This window comes from Mustela erminea, chromosome 16, assembly GCF_009829155.1.
Source record: "Mustela erminea isolate mMusErm1 chromosome 16, mMusErm1.Pri, whole genome shotgun sequence".
In the NCBI taxonomy this organism is placed as follows: domain Eukaryota; kingdom Metazoa; phylum Chordata; class Mammalia; order Carnivora; family Mustelidae; genus Mustela; species Mustela erminea.
In genome coordinates, this window is record NC_045629.1 from 294,582 (window position 1) to 311,566 (window position 16,985).

The 16,985-nt window shown below is 37.8% G+C and overlaps 1 protein-coding gene across 4 annotated transcripts in view; it reads left to right on the plus strand.

The window, feature by feature from the left end:
• SPIDR (scaffold protein involved in DNA repair) overlaps positions 1-16,985 on the plus strand; it is a 607,809-nt gene that overhangs the window by 96,559 nt on the left and 494,265 nt on the right. For all 4 annotated transcript variants that reach the window (XM_032316108.1, XM_032316109.1, XM_032316110.1 and 1 more), the window contains exons 4-5: positions 475-660; positions 10,812-10,975. In XM_032316108.1, the coding sequence (XP_032171999.1) occupies positions 475-660; positions 10,812-10,975 (350 nt within the window). The remainder of the gene's footprint in view (positions 1-474; positions 661-10,811; positions 10,976-16,985) is intronic.

Consider the following 16,985-nt stretch of genomic DNA (forward strand, 5'->3'; position numbering starts at 1 on the left):
CAAAATGACAAATTTAGTTAAAAGAGTTTATTAAGTGTTTTTAAACACATTGTGACTGCTAGGATTCCTAATATGATACAGGAGGCACACAGAAGCATTTCTCTTGTACATTAATACTGGTTATATGGTTTGTTTTGTGTTTTGTCTTGTTCTTTTGGTTCCATCAAATATTCTAGAAAGTTATAGTTGTATAATTAAAGGGTTTTTTTTTTTTGACTTTTCATTTGTGCTATAGTCATTTTCCTTGTTTGTTTTTTTAAACTTAATTCTTTTTTCTTTGTAAATTTGGTTTTAATTCAGAGAATCTTAGGTTTCACATAGAACTTTACAGGCTGATCTGATATAAGACATGGCTTTCACTATCATCAAAATTTTGTTATTTGTGACTTTGACAGAGTAACATGTATAAAATTTCATTCTGGCAAATAACTATATCAGTTAAATGTGTTTATACATTTTCTTTTTCTTTAACAGAAAGTGCTGCATCTAAGAGTACCGGTGAGCTAAAAGATATAACATGGCGTTCCAGTGAAAGTGATCTGTCTGATGAGGATAAAACAGTTTTTAAGTCACAGAGATATAATGGACATGGTTCTGGAATAGACAGGTTTTGTACCAGGAACAGGAAAATTTCATGTCCAGAAGATGGGGCCAGTGAAGGTAAATTGATAATTTGATAAGAAATCCTCTTTCTGTTTTATATTGGGCTCAATATTGAAAAAAACTTCATTCCTTTTCTTTTCTTTTTTTTTTTTTTTTTAAAGATTTTATTTATTTATTTGACAGAGAGTTCACAGTAGACAGAGAGGCAGGCAGAGAGTTCATTCCTTTTCTAACAGTATTTGTGAGGACCATACTGTGTCATTTCCTTTATGCTCAGCCCTTTATAAACATTTTCTCATTTAATATTTTCACACAACTCTAAGAGCTAACTATTACAAGTATTATTTTCATATCTAACAACTTAAGTTTGAACAGTAGAATTGGTTGGGATTCCACCTAGGTTCTTTACTGTATAATGTTATACCTGTATTGCCCCTTGCTGATGAGGTTTCAGTAAATACTATGATAGTAAATCTGTCGTAGAAATATAATACACATTTCTGTTTTGATGACATTTTGTATTTTATTGTGTTTTTGACAGTGTATTTTATTTTTTTATTAAATTTTTATTGTGTTATGTTAGTCACCTTACCATATGTCATTAGTTTTTGATGTAGTGTTCCAAGATTCACTGTTTACATATAACACCCAGTGCTCCATGCAATATGTACCCTCCTTAATACCCATCACCGGGCCAACACATCCCCCTGACCTCCTCCCTTCTAGAACCCTCAGTTTGTTTCTTGAAGTCCATAGTCTCTCATGGTTCATCTCCCCCTCTAATTCCCTCCCCTTCATTTTTCCCTTCCTTCTCTTAATGTCCTCCATGCTATTCCTTATGTTCCACAAGTAAGGGAAACCATACGATAATTGACTTTCTCTGCTTCACTTATTATACTCAGCATAATCTCCTCCAGTCCAATCCATGTTGATGCAAAATTTGGATATTCATAATTTCTGATAGCTGAGTTATATTCCATTTTATATATGGCCCACATCTTTATCCATTCGTCTGTTGAAGGGCATCTTGGCTTTTTCCACAGTTTGGCTATTGTGGATGTTGCTGCTATGAACATTGGGGTGCATGTGCCCCTTCTTTTCGCTATATCTGTATCTTTGGGGTAAACCCCAGTAGTACAATTGCTGGGTCGATTTTTTTTTTTTTTTTGAGGAACCTCCACGCTGTTTTCCAAAGTATCTGCGCCAACTTGCATTCTCACCAGTAGTGTAAGAGGGATCCCCTTTCTCCAGATCCTCTCCAGCACTTGTTGTTTCTTGCCTTGTCGATTTTTGCCATTCGAACTGTTAGAAGGTGGTATCTCAACGTGGTTAATGATGATGAGTATTTTTTCATGTTTCTATTAGCTATTTGTATGTCTTCATTGGAGAAGTGTCTATTCACGTCTTCTGCCCATTTTTTGACTTGATTATTTGTTTTTGGGTGTTGAGTTTGAGAAGTTCTTCAGAGATCTTGGATATCAACCCTTTCTCTGTAGTGTCATTTGCAAATATCTTCCATTTCATGGGTCGCCTCTTTGTTTTGTTGACTGTTTCCTTCACTGTGCAGAAGCTTTTGATCTTGATGAAGTCCCATCTGTTCATTTTTGCTTTTGTTTCCTTTGCCTTTGGATATGTGTCTTGAAAGAAGTTGCTGTGACAGATGTTGAAAAGGTTACGATGTTCACCTCTAGGATATTGATGGATTCCTATCCCACATTGAGGTCTTTCATCCATTTAGAGTTTATCTTTGTGTATGGTATAAGAAAATGGTCGAATTTCATTCTTCTTCCAATTTCCCCAGCACCAGAGACTGTCTTTTTTCCATTGGATATTTTTTCCTGCTTTGTGGAAGATTATTTGACCATAGGATTGAGGGTCCATATCTGGGCTCTCTACTCTGTTCCATTGGTCTATGTATCAGTTTTTGTGCCAGTACCATGCTGACTTGATGATTTGTAATATAGCTTGAAATCAGGCAATGCGATGTCCTCAGCTTTATTTCTCTTTTTCAACATTTCCTTGGTGATTTGGGGTCTTTTCTGTTTCCATACAAACTTTTGGATTGTTTGTTCTAGCACTTTGAAGAATGCTGTTGGTATTTTGATTGGGATGGCTTGAAAGTATAGATTGCTTTGGGCAACATACACATTTTAGCAATGTTTATTTTTCTGATCCATGAGCATGGAATATTTCTCCATCTTTTTGTGTCTTCTTCAATTTCTTCATGAGTGTTCTGTAGTTCTAGAGTATAGATCCTTTACTTTTTTGGTTAGGGTTTCCAAGGTATCCTATGGTTTTTGGTGCTATTGTAAATGGAATTGATTCTCTATATTTCTCTTTCTACAGTTTCATTATTAGTGTATAAGAAAGCCACTGATTTCTGTGCATTGATTTTGTATTCTGTCACATTACTGAACTGCTATATGAGTTTAATACTTTGGGGGTGGAGTCTTCCAGTTTTCCACATAAAGTATCATGTCATCTGTAAAGAGAGAGAGTTTGACTTCTTCTTTGCTAGTTTGAGTAACTTTTATTTCTTTTTGGTGTTTGATTGCTATCACTAGGACTTCAAGTACTATGTTGAACAATAGTGCTGAGAGTGAACATCCTTGTCATGTTCCTAATCTTAAGGCTGTTAGCTTTTCCCCATTGAGAATGATTTTTGCTGTGTGTTTTTCATAGATGGATTTTATGAAACTGAGGAATGTTCCCTCTATCCCTCTAATTTGAGGAGTTTTAGTCCAGAAAGGGTGCTGTATCTTGTCAGATGCTTTTTCTGCATCAATTGAGAGAACCATGTGGTTCTTTTCTCTTACTATTTTTTTCTATCACATTGATTGATTTGTCAATGTTGAACCACCCTTGCATTCCCAGGTATAAATCCCACCTGGTCATTCTTTGATTCATTCATTCCCAGGTGGATATTCTTTTTAATATATTGCTGGATCGTATTAGCTAGGATCTTGTTGAGAATCTTAGTACCATATTCATCAGGGGTATTGGTCTGAAATTCTCCTTTTTGATGGGGTCTTTGGTTGGTTTGGGGATCAAGGTAATGCTGGCCTCATAGAAAGGGTCTGCAGGTTTTCCTTCTGTTTCTATTTTTTGAAACAGATTCATGAGAGTAGGTATTATTTCTTTTTTGAATGTTTAGTAAAATTCCCCAGGGAATCCATCAGGTCCTGGATTCTTGTTTTTTGGGAGGTTTTGATTACTGCTTCAATCTTGTTACTAGTTAACTAGTAACAAGATTGTCTGTAAAGGTTGCCAATTTCTTCCTGTTTCAGTCTTGGAAGTTTATAGGTTTATAGGAATGCAATCATTTCTTCTAGGTTGCTTAATTTATTGGCATATAGCTGTTGATAATAATTTCTGATGATTGTTTCTATTTCCTGGGAGTTAATCATGATCTCCCCCATTTCATTCATCATTTTATTACTTTGGGTCCTTTTCTCTTTTCTTTTGGATTAGTTTGGCCAGTGCTTTGTCAATCTTATTAATTCTTTCAGAGAACTGGCTTATGGTTTTGTTGATGTGTTCTGTTATATCTCTGGTTTCTAATTCATTGATCTCTGCTCTCTTCTTAATTATTTCCCTTCTTGTGAGTGGGTTAGGCTTAATTTGTTGGTGATTCTCCAGTTCTTTAAGGTATAAAGAGATTTAGCGTTCGGGATTTTTCTATTTTTTTGAGTGAGGCTTGGATGGCCATGTATTTCCCTGTTAGGAACGCCTTTGCCATATCCTGTAAGTTTTGGACCAATGTGTTTTCGTTCTCATTGGTTTCCATGAATTGTTTAAGTTCTTTGACTTCCTGGTTGACCTAAACGTTCTTGAGCAGGATGGTCCTTAGCTTCCAAGTGTTTGAATTTCTTGTAGATTTTTTCTCGTGATTGAGTTCCAGTTTCAAAGCACTGTGGTCTGAGAATATGGAGGGAATAATCTCAATCTTTTGGTATCGGTTGAGCTCTGATTTGTGACCCAGTATGTGGTGTATTCTGGAGAAAATTACATGTGTGCTCGAGAAGAATGAGTATTTCATTGTTTTAGGGTGGAATGTTCTGTATATTTCTTTGAGGTCTATCAGATCTCTTGTTTGTTTGTTGATATTCTGCTTAGATAATCTGCCTGTTGCTAAGAGTGGACTATTAAGATCCCCTACAATTAACGTAGTGTATCAGTATGTCTCTTTATTTTGATTAACAGTTGGCTTATGTAGTTGGCTGCTCCCATGTTGGAGGCATAGATATTTGGAATTGTTAGATCTTGTTGGATAGACCCTTTAAGAATGATATAGTATCCTTCTGTATCTCTGACTGCAGTCTTTAGCTGAAAATCTAATTTGTCAGATACAAGCATTGCTACCCCAGCTTTCTTTTGCAGTCCATTAGCATGAAAGAGAGCTGGTTTTCCATCCCTTCACTTTCAGTCTGGATGTATCTTTAGGTTCAAAATGAGTCTCTTGTAGTCAGCGTATGGATGGTTCCTGTCTTTTTATCCAATCTACAACCCTGTGCCATTTTATGGGAGCATTTAGGCCATTCACTTTGAGAGTGATTATTGAAAGATACATTTTTATTGCTTTTTATTGTTTTTATACGCTTTTATTAAACAAGGTTCTTGTTTCTATAGATTGTCTCTGTAATTTTTGTTCTACATCACTCTTGGGGTCTTTCTTCTCTTGTAGGACTCCCCTTAGCATTTCTTTCAGGGCCAGGTTAGTGGTCACATGTTCCTTCAGTTTTTGCTGGTCTTAGAAGCTCTTTCTCTCTCCATCCATCTATCCATCCATCTCTGTCCAACTAAATGACAGCCTTGCTGGGTAGAGTATTCTTGGCTGCATGTTCTTCTCATTTAGTATCCTGAATATATCTTGCCAGCTCTTTCTGGCTTGCCAGATTTCTGTGGACAGGTCTGACGTTATTTTGATGATCCTCCCTCTGTATGTAAGGAATCTCTTCCCTCTAGCCGACCTTAAGATATTTTACCTGGTTTAAGGTTCACGAGTTTCAATATCACATGCCTGGGGGTCTGTCTGCCCTCCTTGATCTTGGGGGGTGTTCTCTCTGCCTCTAGGACATGAACAATTGTTTCAGTCCCTAGATTAGGGACTGCAGGTATGATTTGCTCAAATATATCTTCTAGTCCTCTCACTCTCTCCAGTCCCCTCAGGGATCCCAGTAATTCTGACATTCTGACATTGGAACATTTCATGGTGTCATTTTTACCTCTAATTCTGTTTTCATGGATTCTAAGTTGTTTGTTCCAGGCCTCTTCCTGATCCTTCTTTTCCATTAGTTTGTCTTCTAAATCACTAATTTGTTCTTCTGCCTCATTTACCCCAGTTGTTAGAATATCTAGTTTAGATTGGATCTCATTGATGGCATTTTAAAATTCTGCCAGATCAGCTCTCACTTCTGCCCTTAGACAATCTGGTGTCATTAGTGTTTTTCTCCAGCCTAGCTATCACCTGCATAGTTGTTACCCTGAAGTCTCTTTCTGATGTCTTGCTTATATGCATATCCTTTAATTCTGTTGCAGAGGTCACAGTCTCTGAATTTTTCCTGTGTCTGGGATTCCTCCTCCTAGTCATTCTGGTCAAGGGTGGTTGAGGGAATGTACAGAGTTCAAAGTATTGACCACAACCTAAGCAGGATGCACCTGTTTTATAGGGACCTTAAGGTTGTTAGCCTCTTGTTCTTTCAGCCTGTGTTCTGTGGGAAGGTCCTGCTGCACTGTTACTCAGGCAACCCTGTTTGGGCAGAATTGCCCTGCCTCCTGTGGGGGATATGGGCGTAGTGAAAACTGGTTTTGGGGCGGGGGGGCTTTTGTTTTCTGTCAGAGCAGAAGTGACTGTATCCAGACTTCTGTCTCAGAACAGAGAGATCACAGTCTGGTCTCCAGAAAGCCCTACAGGCCACACTGTCTCTGTCTTTGTCTTTGCTGCTGAAAACCCCAGCGTCCTGGGTTGTGCACCCCACAGCAGCACTCCTAGTGCTCACTTCCAGGTCCAGGCACGTCTGTGCCCTTTGTGCTTCTAAAACCACCAGCTGCCTCCAGTTCACATGTCTGCCTCCAGAGCTCCAGGTTTCAGTCTGGGGGGCTGCCCTAAAGGCCTTTCCCCGAGGCTACCAGTCTGTGAATCTGTGTCCTGTCCCCAGCATGGGACACTTTTGGGCTCCTGTGTTATCTCACCTTCCCAGCGACATTGCTTTTGGTAGCTCTCTCCCCTTTCTGTTTATCATCCAGTATCTGCCCACAGAATTATGGCTCCCTGCTTCATACTTCAAAACCAGCCACTGGAGATATTCTGTTGGTATAGATCCTGATAGATCTTCTTACTTCTCAGGCTGATTTCATGGGTGTTCAGAGTGGTCTGGTAGATATCCAGCTTAATTCAGGGGACTGGTTGAAATAGGGTCCCTTGCTTCTCTGCCATTTTGGCCCCTGTTTTTGACAGTTTAAAACAAGGTTTCCCAAACTTCTCACTAATGCCATTTGGGGCCAGAAAAATCTTTGTGTGGGAGAGGGGGCTTTCCTGTGCAGCATAGGGTGTTTAGCAGCATCTCTGGCCTCCATTCACTAGTGACAGCTCTGCCAGCCCCTTGTTGTTATTTAAAATTTTATTCATTTATTTGTTAGAGAGAGAGAAAGTGTGTGCGTACACACAAGTAGGGGGAGTGGCAGGCAGGAGGAGAAGGCTCCCAACTGATGTAGGTAGGACTCAATCCCAAGACTCAGGGATCATGACCTGAGCCGAAGGCAGATGTTTAACTGACTGAGCCACCCAGGCATCCCTCCCCAGCTTCAGCTGTCAAAGCTAAAAATGTCTCCAGTTGTTGTGAGATGTCCACAGAAGGGCAGAATCATCCTGAGTTGAGAACTGTAGACTTAGAATTAGGAAAATCATGTCTTTTTATAGTTTTTAGGGTGTATAGCTCATCTAGAGTATTTAGAAGTCTTAATGCTTTCAAAATAACCTTCATATGAGTTGGTTACTTGGTTAAGGTTATGTTTATACAGACAAACCCTGTGGAAAGGGATTCTATACCTTTGGCCACTTTGTATGCCATCTTGGTAACTACCAGTTCACATTCTAGTAATAAACAGGTGAGGTGGTATTTTAAGGTTATACATAAGCTCACAGGGCTTATTTTATTAATTCAATCATATGAAATGAAATTCGTTGTTTGGTAACTCTTCGTCTTTATACATCTAAGAACATTTTGTTATTAAAAACTATGTTTTTTTGTTGGTGGATAGTATGCTATCTCATTAAATGAGTTGAGTATGCTATCTCATCTCATTAAAATTACTATTAAAAATTGTCTATTTCTTTCTCTATGAAAAGACATAGTAGTTTTCAAAATTCTAAGAATGGAAAGGTGCTTTGAGCTAATTACTTTGAAATGTGTTAACAAATTGTTGACTTTTCTTAAGCAAGTTGACTATTAGGTAACAAGTACATGATCCCCTTAAGTGTATCTAATCATGTGTGTAACTGCTTGCTTATCTTTCTCTTCTCTGTTCCTTTTCCATTTCCTCCTCCCCTCACTGCTTTTTACCTTTAATTACTGTTTATCAGTTTCTTGTTTTACCTCAGACACTTGGCTGGATATAATGTATGTTATTTTCTTTATTATCTACTATATCTTTTATCTACTGTTATCTACTATATCTTGTGAGCTGAGTACCCTCATTTTACAGAAGGATTTTGGGACTCAGAGAAGTCAAATCGCTTACCCGGAGTCACATAGTTAACAAGTGTGCCAGTTAATATTTATAGTTAGGGATGTCTAACGCAGTGCTGTGTGCTTTAACACTGTTTTGGTGCTTAGGAGACTTGGCTTCTTATCAGAATTACCAGGTGGGTTTTGGTTTTTGTTTTTTTTTTTTAATTTTTTTTTAATTTTCTTTTCAGTTTTCCAGAATTCATTGTTTACGCACCACGCCCAGTGCTCCATGCAATATGTTCCCTCCATAATACCCATCACCAGGTTCACCCAACCTCCCACCCCCTGCCCCTCCAAAACCTTCAGATTGTTTTCAGAGTCCATTGTCTTTCATGATTCGTCTCCCCGTCCAATTTCCCCAAACTCCTCTCTCCTCTCCATCTACCAGGTGAGTTTTAAACACAATATACCTAGACCTCCTTCTACTTATATTGGATTAGAGTCTCTGGGCCTTAAGGCCCAGCATTGTGATGGAGAGGGAAGAGCCCTGAATTAAAATTGTCAAAATCTTTTCTTCTTTAAAAAAAAAATATATTCTCCCTGCATTTGTGTTTTTTTGTAACTTTGAAAAAGCTTCTTAACTTTTTGGAGACTCAGTTTCTTCATCAGTAATTGTCTTGCCTGCTTCATAAAATTATTGTGAAGAATGAAAGGTCTTATTAGTTTGGGTTGTGGTATATCATTAAATAGCACTCAGAAGCTGCGGTATAAGTGTTATTCATTGATGGGCTTCTCCAGGGTAGGAACAGTGTTCTGTATTATCTCCTGTGTTTGTTTTGGTATTTTAAATGTCTAGGATGACGTAGTAGGCTCTCTGTAGCACTGCTTTTACTGAATGAATGAGGAACAAATGGACAAATGCTACAAAAGTACAATAGCTCTGGGGGCACTTGCATTCCTCAGAGCTCTGCCTTTCCCTTGGCTTTCTGCTGTGATGCTTTAGCAACCTGGAGAATTTATGTGTTCCATTGCCTGGCTTCCATGAGTAAATGTGTTGTTACATGTGGTATTTCCCTGCCATTCTCTAATGGTAAGAGTGGTTGCTGCAGTTATTTTACTGCTGTTATGTGTCTGCTTCTCCCAGACTAGTCTGACCTCCAGTCTTTTATAATCACTCTAGTGGACTTTTATCTTCTGGAACAACGGTATCAGAAAAAAGAAGACTTACATTTTTGTTTGCTTTATTCCATACTTTTACCTTTAGCTTAAATTTTTCTTTTCTTTTCTTTTTTTTTTTTAAATTTTGAATTCCCTGTCAGGTGTTAAAGCTAGTAAGTTATTTTATTTTTAATATTACTTCTATCTGGAAACAAGATTGTTGCTAGTATACCTCTAAAATAGGGTCAAGATATCTTACTAGCCCTCTGAGTTGCTGAAGTAGCCGTGAAGGAATACTTGGGCTTTGTACTGTAGGAAAGGTTTACCTTGCATGCCTCAGAGATACCTCAGAGATTAATTTACCCCTAATAGCTACTTTTATTTCTTTTAAAATAGATTAAATTTGGTTATTTGAAATATGAAAATAATTTAACTTCCAAATTAAATTTTGCAAAAGTAGCACCTAGATAACAATGCTTATAAAAGTAAACTAAAAACTAAATTTCCTTGTTTTTTTAAAACTTGATGCAAAATCTATTAAAAAAAGTTTTAGGTTAAATTCTTTAAGAAGTCTGTTAACAAGAGACTGATTATGGGGCACCTGGGTGGCTCAGTGGATTAAGCCTCTGCCTTCAGCTCAGGTCATGATCTCAGGGTCCTGGGATCAAGCCCCACATCAGGCTCTCTGCTCAGCAGGGAGCCTGCTTCCTCCTCTCTCTCTGCCTGCGTCTCTGCCTACTTGTGATCTCTGTCTGTCAAATAAATAAATAAAATCTTTAAAAAACAAAACAAAACCAAAAAACAAGAGACTGATTAAAGGGGCCCCTGGGTGGCTGAGTTGTTAAGCATCTGTCTTTGGCTCAGGTCCTGGGATTGAGCCCCATGTTGGGCTTCCTGCTGGGCAGGAAGCCTACTTCTCCCTCTCCCACTCCCCCTGCTCATATTCCCTCCCCCACTGCCTCTCTGTCAAATAAATAAATAAAAATCTTTTTTTTTTTTCTTTAAAGGACACTGATTAAATAAACTGTGGGTCAGCTATGCAGTGGAATACTATGTTGCAGAAAAGAATGAGGATACCCTGTTACTGATATGGAAAGCCTCTGTTAAGTTAAAAAAAAAAAATTAAAGTGTATCAGAAAGAAGGAAAAAAATTGTATTTTATTTCCTTGAACATGCTGGAAAAACCCTAGGAAGATACAAAAATAGCTAATAAAAGTAGTTACCTGAGATAAGAGATAAGAGAAGGAGTGTATTTTTCAGTCTTTTAATATACATTTTAAAATTTACTCAGCAATATGGATGTTTTTAACTACTGAGAATAAAGAAATAGATTAAGAAACATTAAGCATATATACAATTATTTAAAATTGTATTTTTTAGATGAACTACAATTTATTGACTGGGAGATTGACAGTGACAGGGAAGATACTAGTGAGTGTAATGAATCTGAAGATGGTGAGAGTGTTGTGGAAATATCAGACTGTGGTTCTTGTTCAAGCAATCATTCTTCGACTAGTGAAGAGAGGCCCTCTGAGCTTGCAAAGGTAAGTACCATTTCTCTCAAAATTCTGGTTAGGACATTTGTTAATCATAGTCTTTTGGTGTTTCATTTTTAACTCCTTTTTCCAGGGCAGTCACTTTTGACTCTTAGTGATTCTTTCATTATTTACCTCCTTGTCTCTAAATAACATGCTTATAATGTGCTTATAAACATGGGTAACATGGATAACCCACTCCTCATGGGTAACATGGGTAACTCACTCCTCCTCACCCACTCCCTGCACCTGCTAACATATGAAACTTTTTCCATTCCTCTATTCTCTCAGGACACATGTATCAAGATTTGGTTAGATTAGGATTTAGCATTGTATAATATTCATAACCAAGGTAAATATTAATTATTTTTCCTTCACAACTTTTCATTTTCCTTGGAGATAATTATTTTGGGTTTTTGTTTACCTAACTTTATTTATTGTTAATAAAACTACGTTTTTTTGCCATTGTTTAGCTCTCCTGTAAAGGTTTTCAGGCAAAGTAGGCAGTCCAGCTGTTTTGTCTTTTTGGAGAGCTCATTCCCACAACCTCCTAGCTGCTCTAAGTTGAACTCATCCTCTCTGCTTTGTGAATTTAGCTACCCTTACATCTCTCTTCACCATCTTCCTGGTAATTCCCTTCACCTCTTTCTAATGTAGAGCAACTTTATCCTGCATATCCATGTCTTCCTTTTTCTTGGTTTTCACTCTCAGTATGATTGAGGACATCTTCTAGTAGCTTTCAATGAGAGGATTTATGGAAGATAAATGGCATGTCAGAAGATGAGTTTATCACACTTTGATAAGTGGATGGCAATTTAAATAGAATTTTAGTTTGGAAATTATTTTTCTTCAGAATTTTGAAGGCATTATTTCATTGTCTTTTAGTTCCAGAGTTGCTATGAAGAACCCTGAAGCTATTCTCATTCTTGATTTTTTCTTTTTAAGATTTATTTATTTGAGGGAGGTGTGGGGAGGGGCAGGAGAGGGAGAGAGAGAATTTCAAGCAGACTTTGTGTTGAGCAGAGACCTCAGTCCTGGGACCCTTACATGTTGACCTGAGCTGAAATCAAGGGTCAGTTGTTCAACTGTGTGAACCACCCAGGGTCCCCTCTCATTCTTGATTTTTTAATACTTCTTCTTTATCACTTCTTTTAAGCAGTGTGATTGTGATATGCCTACAGGTGGTTTTCTGCTTGGAGTTGATCAAACTTTTTGAGTATGTGGTGAATCTGCTCCGAGTCCATGTTGAAGTTTGGTAATTCACTACGAGGACTCTCAGCATTTAGTGTACAGTCAAACTCAGGGCTATGATTTATTATAGTGAAACAATACAAAGCAAAATCAGCAATCTTTCACGAGTTTTATTCCAGTGGAGTCACACAAGGTATGCTTAATTGCTCTAGCAGTGAGTTTTTGATAATGTCTGTAAAATTTTGCCTGCCAGGGGAGCTCATTGGTGACTCAATGCCCAGACTTTCTGTTGGGGGCTGGTAAAGTAGACACTCTCTCTGCCTTGCATGTACTGGAATTTCAGATTTCAAGAAGGAAAATAGGTATTCAGCCTAAGCCATGGGGTCTTTTCTTTTTAATGCAAGCTCATCCTTTTTTTGGTTTTGGTCTTGGTTAATAATTTTCCTCTTTGGCCACCTGAATCTCTTTCATTACTGGATCATGCAGCCTGTCAAGAAGTGGGGGTGCAGGGGGTCCTGCAAAATTGTGTAAAGACCCTCCCCTAGGAATCAACGCAGGTCTGTGCCACAGAAGTCCGTAAAATTTGGAGTTTTGAAACTCAGATGCATGCCTGAGGTAAAAAAGCTTGGACACAGAGTGAACACAGGGTTCTGATGGCAACTAGGGAGACAAGAGTGATTGACTGCTCTTCTGTGAGGGTTCCTTGAAGAGTGGGGGATGTGAGTTTTCAGCTCTTGGGCTAGAGAGTGGGGTGCCACCATATTCATCCCACATACCCATCAGCACTGAAAGTCTTCAGGGAGAAAAACAGGGCCACCTAGTGGATTCTGGAGATGCTTAACACCAAGCCCTGCCTCCCTGGCTGCTGCTCCCCACCTTCCCCCACCACTGAGGGCAAGTCCTGAGAATCAGCACAACAGACCCCTTCCCAAGAAAGCCAGTACAAACAGTTTGCTTGCACTGAGTTTACTGATCATAGAGTTCTGAAAGCTTCAGCACTGAGGAAAAATAGTATCTAGCCTCCTTTGGACTTTTATTCTTTATTTCCTTCTTTTTCATTTATTTTCTTATTTTTTGTAATTCTTTTAAAAAAGTTGTTTACATTTTTATATGTATATTTTATATTTTTATTTTTTGTTTACTTTCATTAGCATTTTTTATTTTTATATTTTTTTCTTACTTTGGGATCTAGATTCTTTATTTTTTTTAAGATTTATTTATTCATTTATTTGAGAGAGCAAGCACAAGTTGGGGGAGGGACAGAGGAAGAGGGAGAAGCAGAGTCCCTGCTGAGCTTCTCCCAGGACACCGAGATCACGACCTGAGGTGAAGACAGAGGCCTAACTGAATGAGCCACCCAGCTCCTGTCTTCCTTTCTTTTCTGGACAAAATGATGAGATAGGGAAATTTATTCCAGAAGAATGGCAGGTAGTACTCACAGCCAGGGATTTATTTAATCAATATAGCTAACTAGAATTTAAAACAATGATTATAAGGGTACTAGCTGGGCTTGAAAAAAGCATAGAAGACACTAGAGAATCCTTTACTGCTGAGATAAAAGACCTAAAATCTAGTCAAGCTGAAATTAAAAATGCTGTAATCAAGATGCAGTTCCAAGTGGAGGCCCTAAAAATGAGGACAGGTGAATCATTGGACTGAATCAGTGATATAGAAGATAAAAAGTTGGAAAATAAGGAAGCTGAAAAAAAGAAGAAAACAGGTAATGGATCACAAAGGTAGACATAGGGAATTCAGCAACTTACTAAACTCTTATAACGTTTGTATCATAGGAGTCCCAGAAGATGTAGGGAGAAAAAAGGGACAGTTTATTCAAACAAATTATAGGTGGAAACATCCCAAACCTGGAGAAAGACACAGACATTAAAATCCAAAAAGCAGAGAAATATCATTAAATTTAAAAAGAGGCAACCATCACCAAGGCATATCATAGTCAAATTCACAAAATAGACAGGGAAAGATTCCTGAAAGCAATAAAATAAAGAAAAGTCCTTATCTTATGAGGGAAGACAGATCAGGTTTGCAACAGATCTGTCCGCTGAAACCTTGTGGGCCATAAGGGAGTTGAAGGAGATATTCACTGAGATGAGCTGGAATTATTCAAAGTTGGAATTAGTCAATGGGATGAGTTGGGATTATTATTCCAGTATTCCAATATTTAATGTAATGGGTTGGAATTATTTATCCAGCAAGGTTGTCATCTGAATAGAAAGAGAGATAAAGAGTTTCCTAGACAAACAAAAAATAGAGGAGATTGTGACCACTAAACCAGCCCTGCAAGAAATACTAAGGGGACTCTATGAGCGGGGAAAAAAATACCAAAAAGAACAAAGACCAGAAAGGAGCAGAGAACATCACCAGAATCACCAGCTCTACAGGTAACACAACAGTGCTGCATTCATATCTTTCAGTAATCACTTTGAATGTATATGGACTAAACGCCCCAATCAAAAGACACAGGATACCAGAATGGATTACTTATGCTAAGTTAAATAAGTCAGAGAAAGACAAATACCATATGACCTCACTGATATGTGGAATTTAAGAAAGAAAACATGAACGTGTGGGAGGGGGGAAAAGCAAAAAAGTCATAAGTGACTTAATTATAGAGAACAAACTGAGGGTTGCTAGAGGAAGGTGAGAAGATCATCAGCTAGATGGGCAATGGGTATTAAAGTGGGCAGTTGTGTGATGAGCAGAGGGGGTACTATACGTAAGTGTTGAATTACTGAATTCTCCAGAAACCAATATTGCACTGTATGTTAACTAACAAAATTTAAATTAAAAAAAGGGAAAAAATGGAAGAATATGTGTTTATATGGAATATCTCTAGAGTGGTAGGAAGCTGTTTTTACTAAATAACTTGTATGCTATTTTGAATTTTGAACCAAGTAAATTTATTGCTTGCATTAAAAAATGTTTTCTAGAAAAGGACATTCTGTAGTAATATCCAGAATATATCGAGAACTTGAACAAACCAGTAAGGAAAAGACATAGCCCAAATGAAATTCAGGTCATGAATAGGAAAGGGAAACCTGAATGGCCACTAAGCATGTGAAAAGATGCTCAGTCTCACTAGTAGTATGGGAAGTATAAATTAAAAATGAAATATCGTATATACAATACAGTGGAATAAAACAGACTACATTGGAATGTATGAGTTTGTATTTTCCTGCAATTTTTTATTCAGTTACATTTATTGGTATATGTGTGTTGAATTACAATATGTAATGTATTTTTTACTGTTCTTAAGTAAAAATATTTGAAAGCCACTGTTCAGAGGAATTTTTACACATGGCTAAAGGAATATATATATATATATATGTGACTATTCATTATAGCCTTGTTTAGAAGAGAAAAAACTTCTGAAAGCTAATTTTCTATGAACACAGGCAAATTGGCTTGTATAAAGTAAAGTGCTATATTATCATCATGAATAATATTGAGGAAGTAAGCCAGTTTACCAAAGAATCTGTACAGTTTGATACTGCATTATATGAAGTATATAATCATGCAAAAGAGTAGTACATATTAATAACCAACAATCTTGGAGGAGAGGAAGTTTTTCTCTAGACACATTTTTCAAGTTGCTGCAATAATATCACTTTGGATCATCATTCTCTGCAGTGCAGCTGTGGTAATGTGCACTCAGATCTTCAGCTGCAAGGAACACAGTTGACTGACAGCCCCAACTGCCATCCTTCAGGATCCTTCATTTTGTTTGTACTAGGGCCGTGTTACCCATGGGCTGCATCTTTTACTCAGTTCTCTTTATTTTTTACTTCTTGTCCTCTTATAGTTTTCAGACCTACACTGTGGTCCTAAATCTCTCCTTGACTCTACTTTCTCCCTTTTATCCTTTGCAGGTGCTTCCTTCAGTGAATCTCTTCTATAGCTGATGTTGTCTTGGCATCTGCCCTCAGGAGATTAACTCATACTTGCATGCTCTGCCCAACATTTGCAGTTACACTAGCACCTCCTTCCTCATACTTACACAATACCTTAACTTTTCTCTTTTGTTTATTCAGCATTTCAAGTTGGTTGAGAAAAGTAAGATATGTGATGGTTTTTGTGGACTTGTCTTATATTCACAGTTTTTGTGAATATTTGTCTTTGAATTTGCATAGAAGCATACCCTGAGAAAACCTAGTAGTGGTGAGCAAGTGAGCCTGGGATGGAATAGCAGTCAATCAGGGATCATTCATTATTGTGGGGATCTGTAACTTAGCACTGCTGTAAAACTCTGGGAGCCTCAGGATTATCCCATCAGGGGATAGGAAAGGGGCAAGACTGCTGAGTTACTTATGTAGATCCCTTCATTCCTTGGTTATGGGATGGCCCTTGGTGGAATTTGGGTGATGGAATATTTCCTTGTTCGTATAGACTACTGCACAAGTGGGGAATATGGCTTATGGCAGCCAGAGAAATCCCTGAGGCAAAGAAATGGAATTGCTGGAAACTGAAGATAGAGCCAGTGTCACTGAAGATAGGGCAGGAGATACGAGTAGGGTGTCAGCAGTGTTTTATAATGTTTAAATGAGCCATGTACATTGAATGAAATGGAAGAGGGGAAGATTCATATTGTAATTAGGAATTTTGTATTACTTAGTTCTCCAGAAACAAACTGTCCCTTATCTTTTTACTGTTGAATAATTATTACTGTTTTATGAACAATACACTATTTGTCTCTCATTCATGAATGTAGAAATAGAACATATATGGTGTGTGAATACTTACTCTGTGGGAGAACCATGCTTTCACTCAGTGGGAAACATTAATTATTATTTAGGTCTGTTTTGAATTACTTGCT